We start from the raw sequence: 20,434 nt of genomic DNA on the forward strand, positions 1-20,434 counted from the left end.
TTGAATAAAGTAAGTAATACTGTAATTAGGTGTGTTCGCGGTGTAGTTTGGCCAGTCTGAATCATTTTCAACACGCCAAACTGCTAGTACAATTTTTCAACCAAACCAGATCACGACCTGGTTTGGTGCAGTTTACCGCAGTTTGAAATGTTACTTAAAATTACTAAAAAAGATACTTAAGAATGGTAAACAAGAACACAAATATTGATAAATAAAGACAATTAAATGTAAATAAATATGAGCAAAAAATAAAGACAAAATAGTGTAAAAAATAAATAAGATGAGGCTGCCAATTATTATATTTTTATAATAATATTTTTTTTATTTTTTTTGGGCAGTTCGGTTTAAAACCAAACTGCCAATTGTCCAAACCGCAAATCACGCAATTTGGACAGAATCCAAACCGTTTTCGACCGCAAAAAAAAAAATCGATTGGTTCAGTTTGGCCGATTTTCGCGGTGTACCAATTTTTTTAAACACCCCTAACTGTAATAGTGTTCTGAAAAAAGGAAAAACCATACAAAAACCTAACTGAATCTAATGAACAAGCAATGAACAAGAAAGGAAAACCACACAAAAACAAAAACCTAACTTAATCTGGAACAAAGAACTCACTCTCTGTCGTCGACTCGTCGTAGTCAGCAAAATAAGGAAGAAACAAGTTAAGGTTAGGGTTAGGGAATTGCTCACTCTTAGTCTTTCTCTCGAGAATGGATGAATGGGCGCAGCGACGACGACGACAAAAGTTATTTTCGACGATTAGGTTTAGGATTAGGGTTTTGAAATGGCGAGAGAGACAGAGAGAGAGAGAGAGAGAGAGAGAGAGAGAGAGAGAGAGGGGAATGAACGAAGAAAAGACGGCATAGGGAGAAAAGGAAGGCCGAAGACGGAGGACAGAAGCCGACGGCGACGACGAATGGTGGAGGTTAGGGCTCGATTAGAAATCATATGGAAGGGAATGGGGTGACTCTCGCCTATCGGGTAGGGGTGGGGGCTGGGGGCTGGGGGTTGGCTCTCGCCTATCAGGTACATGGGGCACGATTCGGTTCCTCGCGCGGGGGGGGGGGAAGGGTGTTTAATGGTGCAAGACCGATTCGGTTTTTCGGTTATTTTTATCAAAATAACCTAATTGAATAACCAAAATTTTGAGTAATAGATAACCAAACCGAACCGAACCATTCTTTGTAAAAAATCGAATCGAACCGATTGAACTTGTCGGTTCAGTTCGATTAGTTCGGTTAAACCAAACTCTTGCTCACCCCTAAGAGTGAGATTGTAAGAATTATCTTGTGACAAATTAAGGGTGAGACTGTAAGAATTATCTTATGACTCACATGATAATTAAAAGAAATATTTCATCAGATAAATTAGTAATAATTATCTGATATATTATAATATAATTAATATAAATATTTTATTAGATATTATAATATTTATTTGATGATATAATTAAAGAATTTAATAAGATAATTAATTATTTTATAATTCTATTTAATTTAAAATTTGTGAATCATAATTCTTGAAGAGTCTTGATAGAAAACTATTTTAATTATTATAAACTAAGAGGTTTGGTCATCTCCTTATCAAACATAACAAATCAATTATAATTATATTCTATATTTATCATTATTATTGAGGTGAACCGAAAGAAACCAAATTCTGGCTGTTTCGTCATCAATTGATAATTCTCTTTACAATTTAATTTCTGATGAATCTAAATAAGCATTTAATTATGTGAATTAAATGAGTTTTATAATTTATGAGCATAATATTTAATCATGTGTTATTATTATATATGCAATATTATAACTTACATCGTAGGTTTTTCAACAAGAAGCTCGTTACGAGACTTGAAAAATTTTAATATAATAATAATACAATAATTATGTAATTAATGAATTACTTGACTTTTGTATTTTTGTGCCATTGCAAACGCACGCTATAGAGTTGGTGGATGATTACAATCATATCGCTTAGAGATCTGAATTTGAACATATGGGCTAACCTTGATGAGAAGGGGTGTTAGTTTGGGTCAAAGTCTAGATCTAGATCCAATCATTCAAGTCAAATATTTTATTTGGGCTCAATATACCCCCAAGTTAAATCTTGGTCTTAGATTTGAGATCCATTGTATCCATTAGTCCAGCCTTAGGGTCGAGATGTCTCTAGCTATGGGGAGTTACATGCAAATTATATTTTGATAAGATTATAATACTCTATCATAAATATCAATATAAAGTATTATTACAAGTGTTAAATTTAACTATTTTAAATAATAATTTTGTTTTCTTAATTACTAGTTGACTATTGACACTGACAAAAGCAAGTTTATTCTTACAGAATTGATGTATTTTTGTTTTATCATCTAAAAAATCAAATTACATATTTTTAACTAAAACAATATAATGTAAAAAAAAGTAATAAAAATAAAACAATTTGTAATTGTTATTAAGTAGTCATTCGAGTTTTTTATTTTATTTTATTATTTAATTATGGAACATCCCACATTGGAACAACAATAATTGACTCGTGTAGTATCTAGGGGGTGTTTGGTTTATCATTTTTAAAAGCAACTTACTTCTAAGTTGTGTAAAATTTAAAAGTTAGGCAATGTTTAAGCTGATGAAGTGTTTAGATAAATGTACTTTTAAACTATCAGTTAATAGTTATGTATTTAGTTTGAAATAGTTGATAAACTATAAAACTTTGATAAAAATGCAAAAATATGCATGTTGTTAAATAATACAAATAAAATATATAAAAATATTATTTTTTAATAAAAATAAGTTATAAATTGATGTCTAATTGATAAAAAATTACAATTATTATAAAATACAATAATATAATATTTTATTAAAGTCAATATATATTATGTTATATATATATTTATATACAGTGAATTGTGGCCAACAACAGAGGAAGAGATGGGCGACAAAAAAAAGGCAACGATGGATGCAATAGCGAAGGTTTGATCTACAAGTAAGAGGAAATCTAGGTCAGGAGATAGGTGATGACAACAAGCAAGAGGTAGAAATTGATGCGACGAGTGGGGTGATTTGGCGACAACAACAGTGCAAGGATGGAGGCGACGATTGAACTACTTAAGGTGGTGTTGCTACAAAAAGGCAGAGAAGGAGATAGACGAAGAAGTTGTAAATATGTAGAATGTTTAAAGGTAAATAAGTAATTTAATCGATTAACGCAAAAAAATTCCTAACAATGTTTTTGGAAAAACTAGGGGGAGTTTTTGCCAAACGCTCATGTATTAGCTTTTAAGTTGTTAAATATTGCTAAACATTTCAAAAAATAAATTACATTGTTTATAAACTAAATTAATAATTTACAAGTGATCAAGCCTGTAAGCCAAACACCCTTGTAATCTATCGTCTATACTGCAGCGGGCCCAAGCCCAAAAGTTTGTGGTAGAAAATGGATTGAAGTGGCGGGGGAGTAGTTGGCCCATATATTGAGGCCCTAATCCCAAGTTAGCTCTCTCCATCGGTTGGGCTGATTTCAGCATGGGCCATGGCCCTTATGCTTATATATATATATATATAGAGAGAGAGAGAGAGAGAGAGAGAGAGAGAGAGAGAGAGAGAGAAGTGCTATAATATATATATATATATATATATATTTGTAATGAAGTTAATTTGTCCTCCTGAACATAACTTAATTTGTCCTGAACATATGATAATGAACAAACATACATACATACAGACACACACACACATATGTATATATATATATATATGCATGAAAAAGAAATTAGTAAAACAAGTGGTCACGTGATGAAAGGATAGAGAGATAGAGCGGAATCAAAAGTAGTTGGCAGAAATATATAAATAAGTTTGATTGTCTTCACCTTCACGTGAAGAAAGTGCCATTCTCCAACCCCACACCCACACAATCATGTTATCAATCAATATATATATATATTAGAGGGAGGGAGGGCTGGTGGAAGCGATAGATTAAAGAAAAAAATAAAAGAGGTTAGATAAAAGTTGGTTAGGCAATATATGTTTAATTATTATATATAGTTATTTAAAATTGAATATTGTAGCTAGCTAGCTAGCTAGCTAGATAGAGTTTTCAATAAAATGAATCTTATGTTTACAGATTAGTTCTTCACCAACTTCCAAACTTAGCCTTCATAATAATTATTATTAAGAGATTGGTCTATATATATATTATATATATCTAACAGTTGTCACATAGACCTAAAGGACTTTTTTATATGATGGGTTGAATTTGTCTACCAACTATATATCTCTGTACTAATGATCAGTAGTACACAAAACAAAACGTGTCATTTATATATTCGGTTTATATTGACAAAACAAATTATTAATAGATCTACATCTCATCTTATGGCATCTAGCTAGCTAGCTAGCCAGCCAGAATCGACTAAAAGAATTTCCCCCCCCCTGTCCCATACAATGAACCAAATTTTTAACTAAACTTATACAAAAATCTAGAGTTGACACGCTATACAAAAGTTAATTGGATATATATATAGTCATTTAATAATATAAATAATTTATAAAAATTATTTAAGATTTACTTTCTTTGTTTGCTTTTTGATATGTAAAGTCACTAATTATTATTTTTTTATTTAAGTCTAGAAAGTAAATATTTTTTAATTCACAATATAAATAAGAAGAAAACATTTAAAAACGTAAGAGTTGAATAAGTAAAAAATGTGGGGAGTCCATAGTCATGTCCTATAAATTAAAAAGTCACCAATTTTTTTTTTTGTTTTTTTTTCGTTAATACCAAAATCAATATGGATTCCCCAAATGAAATTTTTGCTGTCTAAATAATCGTTTTATCAAGTTGTCATCATAAAATAATATCATTTCTTATTTTTATTTTAATTTACATCTTATTATTCATTACTTAATAATAAAAATTATTTCATAGACTCGAGAATTTGGGGCCCTCATTGTTTAAATAGTTTCTTCTTATTTATTGTCTAATATTAAAAAATAATTTATGAACTTGAAGAGTTAGGAAGGCTGCTAATCGTTTGAATGACATATTACTATTCATTGTCTAATATTAAAAAATGATTCATAAACTTAGAGAGTTGAGGGATCTCTTAACTCTTCTTGTCCAAATGAAACAACAAAATAAATAGAATATAAATTCAAATAAAAATTATTATGAAATAAAATTAACGATTTTGTATATCAAAAAAGAAGAATTTTTTAAAAATAATTAATAATTTTGCATATCAAGTTTTTTTTAAATAATTAATAATTTTGATACTTTTTTATGCGGCGGGGGGGGCCTCATGCCATAAGTTGGGGGGGGGGGGGGGGGGGCGGCCTCATGCCGTTAGTTGTGCCTGCAAAAGTCTTGACTCTCACAAGCAAGCAAGCAAGCATATTCAACTACTCATATAACCCTATTATTATAGGAGTTAAATATATAATTATTATATTTTAATTATTATAAAATACCCCTCACATGTATAACCTCACGATGTCTAATCTCTAACAGTAATTAATTTTGTTTAAATAAGTTTATGAGTGAATCAAAATTTATTTATTTAATTATTAAAAGTAATCGGCTGGCCAGCAATCAAACCTAAATCCAGTGGTGGATTGGGGGGGGGGGGGGGGGGGTTGCAGCCCTCCTCCAGATTCAGCCTTCTCCCAAATCTGCAAGGTAGATCTGACTCATTTGGGGGTTAGAGAGCTGAAATGACCTATCAATCTGGGGCGGCTCCGCTCCTAAATTTGTCCTTGCTTAGGATCGATTGCATGGGATATTGGGTGGGTGCAACTCTGCTTTCATGTTCTATACCTATATATATATATTGACAATGGGCCTGCCGACGATCAAACTTACATCTATTGCATATAGGATGGGTGGGTGTAACTCTGCTTTCATACATATACATATATCTGATCAATACGTACTTGGGAAGTTGGTATCATTGAGGATGGGCCTATCATTAATTAATTAAATTAAATTAAACATTTATTAGGATATTGATAATGAGTGTCTCCATCCATCCACGCCCAAAAGACCCTCAACTCATCCCTTTTCCTTCTTACTTTCCTTTATTTGTGCATAATAATAAGCTAATCAATGTCCATCCCTCCCTCCCTGTCATAAATGAGGCCTTCCTAGCTTGTCCGGATCTCATCTGGCTTCGATATATATATATATATATATATATAATTAAAAAGGGCTCCCTCCCCTTAACTGTTAAAATGATTTAATTAGCAGCAGCAGGTGCAGTGCAGACTGCTTAACACGATCAAGTTGGTCCAGTCTCTGTGTTTTTTAAGACTTCACCACTCCAGGACCCGCACAACCACATGAGAAAGCCAGGCGGAAGGGGGACTTCAAATTTGAACAATGGGAAATATAAGAGAAATAAATAGTAAACGAATGTGACATTTACGCAATTTGAATTTTATTATTATTATTATTATGATTATAACGTTTGCGTCATTACCACGTTTTTAAGAAAAGACAAATAGTTTTATTATTAAAAAAAATAAAGCATTATAAAAATATCTATCTTTAACACTTTTCTGTATTATGAAGTATGTAGTTTCTATGTTCTCTAATTGTTATTGAAATATCTTTGTCAACTCGTTCGAGTTTGCAAAAGAAGAAATAGTCGTAGGAGTAGGAAAGTTTTCGCGCAATAGTACTTTAATGTTTAAGTCAGATACTAAAAATGTTAAAAACTTAAAAGTTATATTTACATCAACATTAAAAACATATATTTTTTGAGATAAGATCTTATTTATTTATAGAAAAGTATGGAATAATTTTAAATTCTCTAATATTAAGATTATTGCAGATGATGATGTCAAAGAGATTTTTAAATGTCAGACCTCTCTCGAATTTATCCAATTTATGAATTACATTGGACCTCTTTCGATTCACGCAAAGAACATCCGACGGTTTTATCGTCTTCGGGGCATAGGAGTAGCCCATGCCGGAGGGGTGGGAGACCGCTACATCATCGCCGGGCTCCGTCCTCGCCCATTTTCCTGGTCGCCCCACCTCTTTTGGTCGATTCGTTTTTATTATTTTATTATTATTATTATTATTATTATTATTATTATTTCATATCACTAACTTTAAGTATGAGTCAAATTTTAATAGTGGACTCAAAATTTAAAAAATAAAAATCACGACATATTTCAAAAGTAATTTATGAATCAGACAAGGATGATTTTGAATCAATTACGCTTCTTTGTTGTTCGTCGGACGCGTGCAGGGCAGGTTTTGTTTCTTTCGAGTGAATATATATAATATATATGTATGTGTATGTTTGTATCATATATATATATATGTATTAATTGGCAGACACAAGACCAGAGCACAGGAGAGGCAGAGGCATCCAAGTAATTAAGGATCTGATTACCAATCCCATTCCACACGCACCAATATGCAGTAGAGTACGTAGTAGTAATTACAGTGTTTTGAATTAAATAACTGGCTAGAACGATAAACCATCTTCGTGAATAAGGAGAAGAAGACGACGACCACCACCACCACAACGACGACGGCTAACCCAATAAATTAATAACAAATTATCCAATCTGATTCCCTTAATTCCCTAAATACATATCCTTTTCTTGGACACTAGGAGCAGCAAGTGCAAGAAGGCCACCATCGAAGTCGAAGTCGAAGTCCAATCAAACTTCTCCAAATAATTAACCTCCGTCCGGTTCACTTTATTCTTCCATCTTGTTCTTGGACTTGTATTGGACGACAATTGCTCTCTGGTTCTTCCCCTTGTGGAGGCTTCTTTTATTCCGTTTTTCAAAATTACAACTGCAAGTGACGAGCATATGTTATTCAGCCAGTAGCTAGCTAATTGATTCAACTATTTTCAGACTTAGTGTTAAAGCTAATAAGATATAATGCAATGACTCGAGTAATTAAATTAATTCATCGGTTAACTCCAGATCAAGCACTTACATGATGACTGGTTGTGGCGAGTGGTTGACATGCTGCAACTTATTAGTAGTAAGTTGGCGGTGGAGGAGAAGCATAGGGGTATGCTTGAAGTGGGGGTGACTTCACTGGCGGGGGAGGTGAGGAGTAGTGGTATGGGGGAGGGGGAGATTTGTAGAGGTATGGTGGTGGAGGAGATGGTGAAGGGGGTGGGGGTGACTTGTAGTAATAGGGAGGTGGTGGTGAATGGGATGGTGGTGGGGGAGACTTGTATAGGTATGGAGGGGGTGGGGATGAGGATGGTGGGGGTGGAGATGTGTAGTGGTAAGGCGGTGGAGGAGATGGTGATGGAGGTGGTGGAGACTTGTAGAGGTATGGAGGAGGTGGCGATGGTGATGGAGGTGGTGGAGACTTGTAGAGGTATGGAGGAGGTGGCGATAGGGATGGTGGGGGTGGAGATGTGTAGTGGTAAGGTGGTGGAGGAGATGATGATGGTGGTGGGGGAGACTTGTAAAGGTATGGAGGAGGTTGAGATGGCGATGGTGGCGGCGGAGACTTGTAGTAGTATGGAGGAGGTGGCAATGGGGATGGTGGGGGTGGAGACAAGTAGTGGTAAGGTGGTGGAGGAGATGGAGATGGTGGTGGGGGAGACTTGTAAAGGTATGGAGGAGGTTGGGATGGCGATGGTGGCGGCGGAGACTTGTAGTAGTATGGAGGAGGTGGCAATGGGGATGGTGGGGGTGGAGACATGTAGTGGTAAGGTGGTGGAGGAGATGACGATGGTGGTGGGGGAGACTTGTAAAGGTATGGAGGAGGTTGGGATGGCGATGGTGGTGGCGGAGACTTGTAGTAGTATGGAGGAGGTGGCAATGGGGATGGTGGGGGTGGAGACATGTAGTGGTAAGGTGGTAAAGGAGATGGCGATGGTGGTGGGGGAGACTTGTAAAGGTAAGGTGGTGGGGGAGATGGCGATGGTGGTGGAGGAGACTTGTAAAGGTAAGGTGGTGGTGAATAGGTTGGCGGGGGAGGAGATTTGTAGTAGTAAGGTGGCTGGGGAGATGGAGATGGTGGCGGGGGTGACTTGTAGTAGTAAGGATGTGGTGGTGATGGGGATGGTGGTGGAGGAGACTTGTAGTAGTATGGTGAAGGAGGAGATGGAGACGGTGGTGGAGGAGACTTGTAGTAATATGGGGGAGGTGGTGAATGAGATGGTGGAGGTGGGGACTTGTAGTAGTAGGGTGGAGGAGGATATGGTGACGGTGGAGGGGGAGACTTGTAGTAGTATGAAGGAGGTGGTGAATAGGTTGGCGGGGGTGGAGATTTGTAGTAATAAGGTGGTGGGGGAGATGGAGATGGTGGCGGGGGTGATTTGTAGTAGTATGCAGGTGGTGGTGATAAAGATGGTGGAGGAGGAGATTTGTAGTAATAAGGTGGTGGAGGAGATGATGATGGTGGTGGGGGAGACTTGTAGTAGTATGGAGGATGCGGTGATGGAGATGGTGGGGGTGGAGATTTGTAATAGTAAGGTGATGGAGGAGAGGGAGATGGTGGTGGAGGCGACTTATAATAATAAGGTGGTGCAAGAATTGGTAATGGTGGTGGGGGGGACTTGTAATAGTAAGGAGGTGGGGGTGATGGAGATGGTGGGGGTGGAGATTTGTAATAGTAAGGTGGTGGAGGAGAGGAAGATGGTGGTGGAGGCGACTTGTAATAGTAAGGTGGTGTAGTAGTTGGTGATGGTGGTGGAGGAGACTTGTAGTAGTAAGGCGGCGGGGGTGACGAAGATGGTGGGGGTGGGGATTCGTAGTAATAGGGTGGGGGAAGAGAAGGTGAAGGAGGTGGGGGAGACTTGTAGTAGTATGGTGGGTGAACAGGGAAATGTGATGGTGGTGGGGGTGATTTGTAGTAGTAGGGTGTTGATGGAGGTGGTGGTGACTTGTAGTAGTATGGAGGAGAAGGCGATGGTGAATTTTTAGGCGGTGGTGGAGAATTGTAATAATAATGTTTTGGTGGTAATGGCGAAGGAGGTGGTGGGGACTTGTAGTAATAGGCTGGGGATGGAGGAGGCGGGGACTTGTAGTAGTAAGGGGTAGGCGTGGGGGTGGGGGTCGGCTTATAGCATTGCTTGTAAGGTTTCTTAGGTGCATAGGCAAAAGGTTTAGCATAAAGAACAACTTCATGAGGGGTCTTGGACTTGACCCTAAGCTTGGCACCTTTGATGCCCCAATGGAGGTTTGTGGGAATGTTGCATGGGGAGTTCTTCGGAGGCATGTGGAGCTTGGCTGTGCAAGCCTTGCCTCCATATTTGTCGTAATTGAAGCCATTTACAGTGATGCTGTATTTGCCATTGATCTTAGTGGTTCCATATGCCATTATTTCTTTATCACCTTCCATGCACTTCACTTCCACAACAGCACCTGTTCTCTCCAATTCCATAATTCAAATATTAGTTCAAATTTTACATACTATATATATATATATATAAATAATTGGTACAATAATTAAATCAAGCATTAATTTGAACATTGTAAATCATATAAAGATAAAAATTATTTACCTTGGAGATGTTTCTTGGCATGTGACTTCTTTGGATACTTCCAATCATAACATCTGAAGCAGTAAACCTTTCCAACAACCTTAAAAACAAATGGATGGGGGTGGGGATGAGGGTAAGGCATTGGTGGTGGTGGAGATTTGTAATAGTAAGGTGGCAATGTTGGAGATTTAGCTGGAGGCGGCGGAGATTTATAATAGTAGGGGGGTGGTGGTGATGGCGATGGTGGCGGCGGCGACTTGTAATAATAAGGTGGAGAAGGTAATTTGGGCGGTGGAGGCGGGGACTTGTAGTAGTAGGGAGGTGGTGACGATAGAGATGGTGGTGGAGGCGACTTGTAATAGTATGGTGGAGGAGAATAGGACGGTGGTGGTGGGGATTTGTAAGAATAAGGAGGTGGTGGGGACGACAATGGTGGTGGAGGCGACTTGTAATAGTAAGGTGGAGAAGGAGTAGGCGACGGTGGTGGTGGGGACTTATAGTAGTATGGTGGTGGTGGTGATGGTGAAGGTGGAGGTGGGGACTTGTATTGATATGGTGGAACTGGAGAAAGCAATGGAGGTGGTGGAGATTTGTACACATATGGTGGCGATGGAGATGGAATGGGTGGCGGTGGAGATTTATAAACATATGGTATTGGCGGAGGAGATGAAAGAGGCGGTGGTGGAGATTTGTAGATGTAAGGAGGCGGTGGAGATGGAGAAGGTGGTGGTGGAGATTTGTAAACATATGGTGGCGGAGGAGATGGAGAAGGGGGTGGTGGAGATTTGTAGATGTAAGGAGGTGGTGGAGATTTGTAGATGTAAGGAGGTGGTGGAGATTTGTAGATGTAAGGAGGTGGTGGAGATGGAGAAGGTGGTGGCGGAGATTTGTAAACATATGGTGGCGGTGGAGATGGAGAAGGCGGTGGTGGAGATTTGTAGACATAAGGAGGCGGTGGTGGAGATTTGTAGACATATGGTGGCGGTGGAGAAGAGGATGGTGGCGGAGGTGACTTGTAGACATAAGGCCGTGGTGGAGAAGGGGATGGGGGCGGGGGAGATTTATAGATATATGGTGGTGGCGGAGAAGGGGATGGTGGTGGAGGTGATTTATACAAATAAGGTGGCGGAGGAGAGGGAGAGGGTGGGGGCGGCGACATATAGACATACGGTGGTGGAGGGGAGGCGTAGATGTAGGGGTCAGCATCTGCCTGGACTACATTAACGCTGGAAAGGAACAGCCCAATGGCGAATGCCAGTAGCAGCTGCGGCCGAATCAGACGGCCCCATGCCCTTGAGGGGCCGCCGCTGGGAAATGTCATCGGGGGCCGGAGAACTCCACCAACTCCGGTTGTCAGGCTGAATAATATATATTTTGTAGCAGCTCTGTGTGAGAGAAGAAGAGGATTAGTTGAGAGAGAGGAGAGGTGATGAGTGGAGCATTGAAAGTGGAGCAAGTATTTATAGGGAAGTGATAGGCATATCAGTTGAGAGGGAGCTGTCCAGGGGTGACCGAACCAGTTCAGTCGTCGGCTGCATATTTGCTGTGATTACTATTAAAATATATAGCTGGATTTTACCCATTCCTTCAAGGCCTTGTTTGGGCGGGCGGCTTCACTTGGTAAGATACCCGAAGAAAAAGGTGCAGTTGCTGCTACTGGCATCATCCCATGGAATGGAATTACTTTCATAATTGAATGTGGGGAAGATGATTCTACTAATGTTTCCTTTGATGGCAACGTACCCTTTTTGATCATTACCATTGGCTTTGCATTTTTCAGTAATTTTTTCCTGCAAATTCATTTCAATTCACCTTCCAAATCGGTTGACACAATCTCAAAATTGGGGCTTTGATTGGATCGTACAGAAATAAAAAAAATGGATCTATTATTATTAATCCACCACTGCTGCTCCACTAAGAAGACCTTATATTTGATAATTAAGAAGGGTATTCCAATTTGGATGGGAAGAGGACATGTGATTTCTCAATTATGAGCTGGGGCTGCAGCTTGCAGCTTTTTTATTAGCACACTCACTGAGGGAGACAAAAGGAAGAAATCTTTTGCAGTCTCTGCCTTCAATTTCATTTCTTCCTTGAAGAAACAATCTGTGCAACACCCAAAAAGAGAGAGGAAAAGGCACTCTGCCATTATCAAAAGTTTAAATTGCTGGGGTGTGTTCATGTGTGTGTGTTTATTATTTGTTCTTGTAGTTTCTCTATATTGGGCTTTTTGGCTTTATGGGTTCAGATTCTTAATTTGGGTTTTTAAAGTTTGAGATAATAAGGTGGCTTCAACTAGTATTAAACAAAGTAAGTAATCGACATATTAATGGGTTCTTTAAAAAATGAAATCTCCCTCAATCAATGGCTCTTTCTGATCCAATTGTTCATCGGATAAAATACCTTTGTTCCCAAGTCAACATCCTACAGTATCCATCCATCCATGCAATTAAATTAATAGTAGCTAAGGCTGTGTTTGGCTTCCCAAAGAATAAATTAACTGTTGTTGAGTGGTAATTTCACTTGCTTGGACCCACGCAATTCAGAATTCCTTCTGCATAGATTCACCACCAACACTTTGACCAGTTAGTGAAAAGGTGTGTCCTTTGACCAGTAAAAAAAGAGAAGATGTGGAGAGTCCCAAGAGAGAACAAACCCAAGAAATGCAGAAAGCGGGGTATGTCTGGCTGTAAAGAAGAATCAATGATTCTGGGGCAGATGATGAGTGATGCAGAGGGAATAAAGGACAAATGCCCAAATGGAATAGTTAAAATATGTTGGAAGTCATCTAGGGGGAGAGGACCACTTCACCATCTCCTTTCTTTTAACCAAAAAAAAATTCAGTGTGGGTGGCTACCAGGTGGGCTCTCTTTCCCAGAGCCTCTTCTTTAGAGCAGCAGCCAGCAGCCATGCACAGGAAGCAACCCTTCCTTGTATATTCCACCACCCCACCTAACGCTGTCCCAATTCTCTTTTATTATTAGTGTGCTTCTTTCTTTCCCTCTTTTCTGCCTGCTTCTTTGGCTTCCTTGTGGTTGTTGTCTTCCAAATCTTGAGCTTCTGAAGTTTAACATTATTGGGCTCTTTTCCCTCATCAATTAGGTTTACTTTTCAACACTTACCCTGCTGTCCATTTGACTAAAACACCAATTTCTTCTCACCATCAAATTACACTTTTCTTTAACCCAAATGGCCAGCTAAGATATATGGACTATGGATGCCCCTATGACATGACATGCCTGGAAGACTTTTGGCAAGGGCTGGATGATGATTCAATAGAAGTTGGCCAATGAGAAGTAGATGAAAAATAATTATAGTCTCTGTCTATTCTAAAAAAATAATTGAATTTACCCCAACCCTATAAAATTAAGCAAGTAATGTGATGATTGTTAATTTCAACTATTCATTGAATTTTTGTTTGAGTGTAACCCTGTTCTAACTTGTGCGACCCCTTCTCTTGTTTAGATATTGCAGTTCACAATTATTTATGAAATCTCATGACATCTACAATTATGATAAATCAAAAAAATTAAACTGAACTAGTGTCAATATCATTTATCTCTTCATTTTTTTTAAAAAAATGATAACAATAAAAGAAAGTAACTAAATTCTATTAAAAAATATCATGATATGATTAAAAGAATTAAACACGTACGAGAACTTTCTTTCAACTACTGAACAATCATATCTTAGAAATTGAATACTACTTTCCAATGATATATATACACATGTTGATGATGATGATGATGATGATATATATTTCAATAGTACTGGCCTTAGCCAATTATTAATTAAGCTTTGGTTTTTGACTTTGCCTCCTCAAACCCATGTTTAGGACGTGGCATCACATGGATGGCAGTGTTTTGGGAGGGACAGAGAGAGAGAGCTGGAAGCTTAGACCAGAAACTGTACTGGGGGTGGGGTGGGTTCAAAAAAGATGGAAGCTTTTAAAAAACGAAAAAAAGGTTAAACAAGTGGGCCTCGTCATGAACGAGATGTTATGGGTGGTCTTTGATTAATTAATCTTTTTTCAACTCGGATTGGAGACCCATCCAAATTGTATATATTTGATTTCACGAATTATAATGAGTTTAGGTTTGTTCGGGGTTTTGGGTCGGATTATTACTCAATTTGGGTAATAATGGTGTTTTTTTTTTTTCTTCTTTAATTTTGAAATAATTCAATAAATTCTATAGTACGTGATTATTGGGACTGGTTTTTTTAGGGCAGAATCTAGTTTATTGGTAAATTTCTTAATGCTCAAATCAATTACTATATTCAAGAATAACACTATAATAATGATATAATAATAAATAAATAATAAAATATTATACTAAATCTTTACAAGATCACGAAAGTCAAAATAGGCCAAGATAGTCTCCCATGAATGGATATGATTCTCTATAAGTGAATTATGTAGACATGGGTTTGGGCCCGGGTCTTCCTCTATACTCCTTATTTGGATAGTTTTGATTTGGGTTTTTAGGTAAAGTCAACTTTTCAACCTTATTATCTCATAAAACTCTCAGATCAAATTTGAGTGGTTGTGAATTTAGGGTAAAACCCTAAACTCATCACGGGTTTAAAATTTGGGATTTTTCATACTATTTTTTAATTCTGATAATTTTTGACTAATTTCTTTTGGGGCGATGAATTAGTACAACAATGGATGGATAACTTATAGACTTGGGGCTTGCCAGTCCAAGAATGTAAGTGGGTTAGCCCGGCCCGCCTATGCTTGTTGAGACAAATGTGGCCGTGGGGGCCTTTTCTTATCAATTTGGTTGGGCGGGCTTGGAGTTGGGGCTCTTTTGTTGGATCCTATATATATGAAATTTAATTTAATTTAAAAATAATAATCAACAAAACCCCTAAAAACCCTTTCCTTTTGCGCTGTTCGAAACCCTCGTCGTTCAGTTCAATCTCCTTCCATTCCAATTACAGAAATCAATCAATCAACGCACACGATCATCTGGTAGGATCGATTCGCTCGCTTGTTCAAATCCCTGCTGCTGCTTGCTTCAAACCCTTTTCTTCTGATATCACTGCCCTGCATATGCTTTGGTCTTCCTTTCAATCGATATTTTCTTCTGTGATTAGGATTGATAAACTAATAGGGCTTCTCGAGCCGCCACCTCCTCTTCCCAGGCCGGACCTACAGTGAGGCCCAAGAGGCGGTTGTCTCAGGGCCCAAAATTCTGTTATTTTTAGGGGCCCATAAATCTGGAAGCCCTTCTCCCTCTAGCTCGCTCCGTCGCTCGGCGTATCAGAAGCCGCCCGCGAGAAGCAGCAACGCCGTCACCACCATGGTGCTGTGAAGCTTTTTGTGTTCGGAGACTCCTTCGCTGACACTGGCAACTGTCCCAAACCATCCGCCGCCTCCTGGAAAGAACCATACGGATTCGCTTTTCCCGGCACACCGGTCGGCCGCTTCTCCAACGGTCGTGTTCTCACTGATTACATTGGTAATAAAAAAAAAAAAAAATAGCTATATCAATCGGTTTCTTCCTCTAATTACATAATTCCTTTCTTTGGTCTTCATTCTTCTTCTGTGTGGCCCACTTTTGAACAAAACCCTAGCGGCATTGCACAACAAGCAAATCGTGTTATTCTCCAGTAGTAATGCCGCGAATTGCCCTGGGATTTTAGAGTTTCAGCTCTGATTCGGATTTTTGTGCTGTGTTACCAGTTATCATGGCGATAGACAGCGGTAGCCAGGACCAATCACACAAGTCCCACCGTTCTCGCCATTCCGGTCCTTCCTCGGACAAGAAGAAGAAGAAGGCGGCTAAATCCGACCAAGACCGCCAGCAGCAGCACAACCCCAAGGTTTATTTTTTTGCCCTTCTCTTCTTCTCTGTTTATACACGGACACATTCATACGCATATGTAGGTACACGCTCTCATCTATACTGAATGAATGCTTATGTATTTGCACTCTAGGCTTTTGCTTTTAGTTCGTCAGTGAAAGCCAAACGCTTGCAATCTCGGGCTTCAGAGAAAGAGCAGCGCAGGCTTCATGTTCCCACCATTGACCGTTCCACTGGAGAACCTGCACCTTATGTCGTGGTTGTGCAGGGCCCTCCTGAGGTAAAAACTATATAAATCTTCCGAGATATTTGGCATCTTAATATATAAGCGCGCACACACACACACATACACTCTCGCACATTTACGTGCAGACTAATATGCCAAGATTGAAGTATTAACGATGACATAATCTCTAGGTCGGGAAGTCTCTTCTTATAAAATGTCTTGTTAAACATTATACTAAACATAATCTACCAGATGTTCGAGGACCCCTTACTGTTGTGTCAGGTGAATATGCTTCTTCTTTTTCACATTTCATTTTCCTAGAACTGCTGTATTGCTAGGTTTACCGTTGTTGATTACTTGTTTTTTTTTGGATTTTTCTTTCCAAATTTCTTGTTCAGGGAAGCAAAGGCGGATACAATTTGTGGAGTGCCCGAATGATATAAATGGCATGATTGATGCTGCGAAGTTTGCTGATCTGGCACTGCTTCTCATAAATGCAAGTTCTGGTTTTGAAATGGTGCGATTTGGTTTCCTTTATGTTTCTTTGCACTCGTTCCATTCACATAATTTCCATTCAGAAATATTATCATTCACAAGATCAATTTATACATAGCTTTATGTTATTTTGAGTAATTTTGGAAATATCCTATTCTATTGTTGTGCGTATGGGGGAGGGTGAACCTCAATTGCAATGGTAAGGTTGCTTGCTTGTGATCAGAAGGTCACAGGTTCAGATTGTAGAAATAGCTTATTTGCCAAGTAGGAGTGAGGTTTCGTGCACACTAGGGACAAACACCCTTTTATTCTTGTTTTGCTGGAGAGTTGTCACTTCCACTATGCTGTCTGTTGTTTTAGACTCACTAGTTTAGGAAAATTTAGATGAACTAACCTCTTTCAAATACTTTTCCCACTCACGGATCAACAAAAATTGTTAATACAAACAGAATTTAAAGAATTCACAAATTTAGACAAAAACCAAAAATCAAACCACAAGAAACAGAATTTATCCTGGTTTGGATTGCAAATGTTGCAACCCTACATCTAGCAGTCAAAACACCCCTCGAACAATCTTCTTTATTCAGAAAGAACGATCAGTACAACAACTAGTTCCCTTCCTTCTATTCCCGAGTACATCAAACCTTCACTCCTCAAGATTACAGAACTATCTCTCAAAAACACTAGCCTTTCTCTTAGAGCGAAACAATACTCGTTACAACAGAAAATGAGAACCCACACCACCGGCTACCCCTCGCCCTCTATTTACAATAGGGATGAACATCCCAATGTAACTAACTGGAATTAGATAATTACAATTTAACCCCCAAACTTTTACTAATCACATTTAGGGTATCATTTCTAACTGCCTATTTAAACCTTAGCCGATATAAGCCACTGTCTTCACTGATCTTCTAGGATAACTTGAGGCAAACATATCAACAATACTCCACCATTTGCCTTGAGTTTTCTCCACCCGATAGACTGATCTTGCTCTCCTCTGAGAATACATAGCATACTTGACTACTCAAACACAACAAACAGTAAGAATATTTAAACAATCCTGCGATTTAGATTTAGGAATGTTGTAACATTTGTATTAGATTAGATTAAATGTAATCATGTACTTTGTATTGCTGCATATTTTATTTCCTGATATAGTGTTAGATTTAATTGTTCTTCTAGAAGGTATGTTTCTAGAAGGTGGCAGCTGGTTTTAAAGTTTGTTAGTCTATTAGGCGATTGTTAGTTAGTTTTATCTTTAAGTTCATGTAATCCGCTCCCCTATATCCTATAAATAGGGGTTGTGGTTGGAGTCTTCAGAGAAGTCTTAGTGCGCCAGAAATCGAGAAGTGTTGCTTCCGGTTTACTTTCTTATTTTGGGGTTTGAGTGCGAGAGGTTGGGAGTGGCTGGTTCTTAGCTTGTATTCCCTAGTTTCCCTATAGCTTTCAGTGTATATGGGCGGGAGGGATTAAGTTCTCGTTGTAATCATCCCTTGGGTGTTTCAAGATAGTGGATTTCAGTGGTGCCTAGCAGTCTGGATGTAGGTCTTGGATTTCAAGACCGAACCAGGATAAATCTTGCTGTTTGTTGTGTGATTGTGTTATTCCTTTATGTTTTCTGTTATCAGTGTATTCTTGGGTTAGATAGGAAGCTGGTTGAGTTGAGAGAATAAAGTGGAGAGCTGTGAGATACTCTAACAAGGAATAACTTTGGTAAACATATCAGCCGCATTCTCTTCTCCTGCAACTTTTATTAGGTTTATTTCTTCCTTATCAAGGATTTCTCTAATGAAATGATACCTAACATCTATATGTTTAGTTCTTTCATGGTGGGATGGATTTTTAGCCAAATGAATAGCACTTTGGCTATCACACATCAACTTAACCTTGACATCTCTACCTAGGAGTTCACTAATAATTCCTTTAAGCCAAAGACCCTCTTTAATTGCTTCTGTTAATGCAATATACTCAGCTTCGGTGGTGGATAACGCCACCACCGGTTGTAGGTTAGTTTTCTAGTTAATGGTAGAACCCCAAAGCTGAAAGACATAACCCGTTGAGGATCTTTTCTTATCCATATCAGCAGCAAAATCTGCATCTGTGAACTCTCGGATGCAAGGATTTCCTTCCATTTTAACTCCACCATAAGCCAAAGCCATGCCTAGTGTTCCTTTAACATACCTAAAGGTCTCCATTTGATAACATTCCAATGAGCTTTACCCGGATTGGCCATAAACCTGCTAGAGACACTCATAGCATGAGCCAAATCTGGCCTTGTACAGACCATGCTGTACATTAGGCTCTCAATCACATTAGAGTAAGGGATCTTACTCATTTCCTTAATGTCTATTCCATCTTTAGGGGACTGCTCATGGGATAACTCGAAGTGTTGTGCAAAAGGAATTGAGACATCTTTTGCATCACACATATTAAATCTTCTAACCAGCTTGCTTAGATAAGATTTCTGAGATAAAAACAGCTGCCTTTGCTGTCTATTCCTTCTGATTTCTATGCCCAATATCTTCTTGGCTTCTCCTAATTCTTTCATCTCAAACACTGACCTTAATCTCAACTTAAGATTCTCGATTTCTATGGCTTATTGACTAGCAATCAACATATCATCTACATATAGGAGAAGATATATAGATATATTCCCTGGCACATGATACACACAACAATCATTGGAACTCCTCTTAAAACCTTGGGACAACATAAAAGAGTCAAACTTCTTATACTATTGCCTAGGTGACTGTTTTAAGCCGTAGAGAGATTTCTTAAGCAAGCACACTTGCTCTCTCTTCCCTCTAACCTCAAACCCCTTAGGCTGTTCCATTAGAATGTTTTCCTCTAAGTCTCCATGTAGAAAGGTTGTAGTGACATCCATTTGTTCTAGAATTAAGTCTAATTGGGCTGTTATTGCAAGTAGGATCCTTATTGAGGTATGCCTCGCGGGTGAGAATACCTCATTAAAGTCTATACCGGGCACTTGGGTAAACCCTCTAGCCACTAGCCTAGGCTTATACCTGTTGGACGAAATTAAGAAGCCGAAGACAAGAAGGCTTTCAGCTAAAGAAGGAATCTAGTAGATATAGATAAATTAGAGTAGATAATGTTAAATTTATATAGTGTAAAATCATGTTACAAAGTTGTTTTTAATTCCTAAGTTTTAGGAGATAGCTTTCCTATTGTTTAGGAGATAGGTATTCTAAATCTTCTCCTATTTTCTAGGAGAAAGATAAGGATTCTAAGCTGTATATAAACTCTCACATGAGTTTAATTAATATTATTCAAGTCTTTAATCTTTCCAAGACTTGTTTCAATACCTAGGCTTATCCTCTTTTCCAACACCTTCCTTAATCTTAAACAATCACTTACAACTAACCACCCTCTTTCCTAAGGGTTTATCTACCAGTATCCAAGTCTTATTCCTTTTAA

General features: G+C 38.4%; 2 protein-coding genes across 12 annotated transcripts in view; one reads left to right on the forward strand and one right to left on the reverse strand.

The window, feature by feature from the left end:
* Window positions 1–7,368: 7,368 nt before the first annotated feature.
* LOC127811371 (extensin-2-like) lies at window positions 7,369–11,910 on the reverse strand. 11 transcript variants are annotated; one of them, XM_052351159.1, is made up of 5 exons: window positions 10,487–11,910; window positions 8,734–10,346; window positions 8,331–8,445; window positions 7,954–8,282; window positions 7,369–7,806 (listed from the first exon to the last, which is right to left on the reverse strand). In XM_052351159.1, exons 1-4 carry the CDS (start codon window positions 11,784–11,786, stop codon window positions 7,996–7,998), a joined length of 3,315 nt encoding a protein of 1,104 aa, XP_052207119.1. In that variant the 5' UTR covers window positions 11,787–11,910; the 3' UTR covers window positions 7,369–7,806; window positions 7,954–7,995. The 11 variants fall into 11 exon arrangements, with proteins under 11 accessions (XP_052207119.1, XP_052207118.1, XP_052207120.1 ...); XM_052351158.1 differs by adding an exon at window positions 8,547–8,589 and having other exon boundaries at window positions 7,954–8,402; XM_052351160.1 differs by having other exon boundaries at window positions 8,331–8,402; window positions 8,691–10,346.
* Window positions 11,911–15,423: 3,513 nt separating this feature from the next.
* The window catches only part of LOC127811408 (uncharacterized), a 46,609-nt gene continuing 41,598 nt past the window's right edge, over window positions 15,424–20,434 (forward strand). The window contains exons 1-5 of the mRNA XM_052351249.1: window positions 15,424–15,930; window positions 16,155–16,294; window positions 16,409–16,555; window positions 16,693–16,783; window positions 16,900–17,018. Coding sequence (XP_052207209.1) covers window positions 16,160–16,294; window positions 16,409–16,555; window positions 16,693–16,783; window positions 16,900–17,018 — 492 coding nt within the window. The 5' untranslated portion in view covers window positions 15,424–15,930; window positions 16,155–16,159. The remainder of the gene's footprint in view (window positions 15,931–16,154; window positions 16,295–16,408; window positions 16,556–16,692; window positions 16,784–16,899; window positions 17,019–20,434) is intronic.

This window comes from Diospyros lotus, chromosome 10 (genome assembly GCF_014633365.1).
Source record: "Diospyros lotus cultivar Yz01 chromosome 10, ASM1463336v1, whole genome shotgun sequence".
NCBI lineage: Eukaryota > Viridiplantae > Streptophyta > Magnoliopsida > Ericales > Ebenaceae > Diospyros > Diospyros lotus.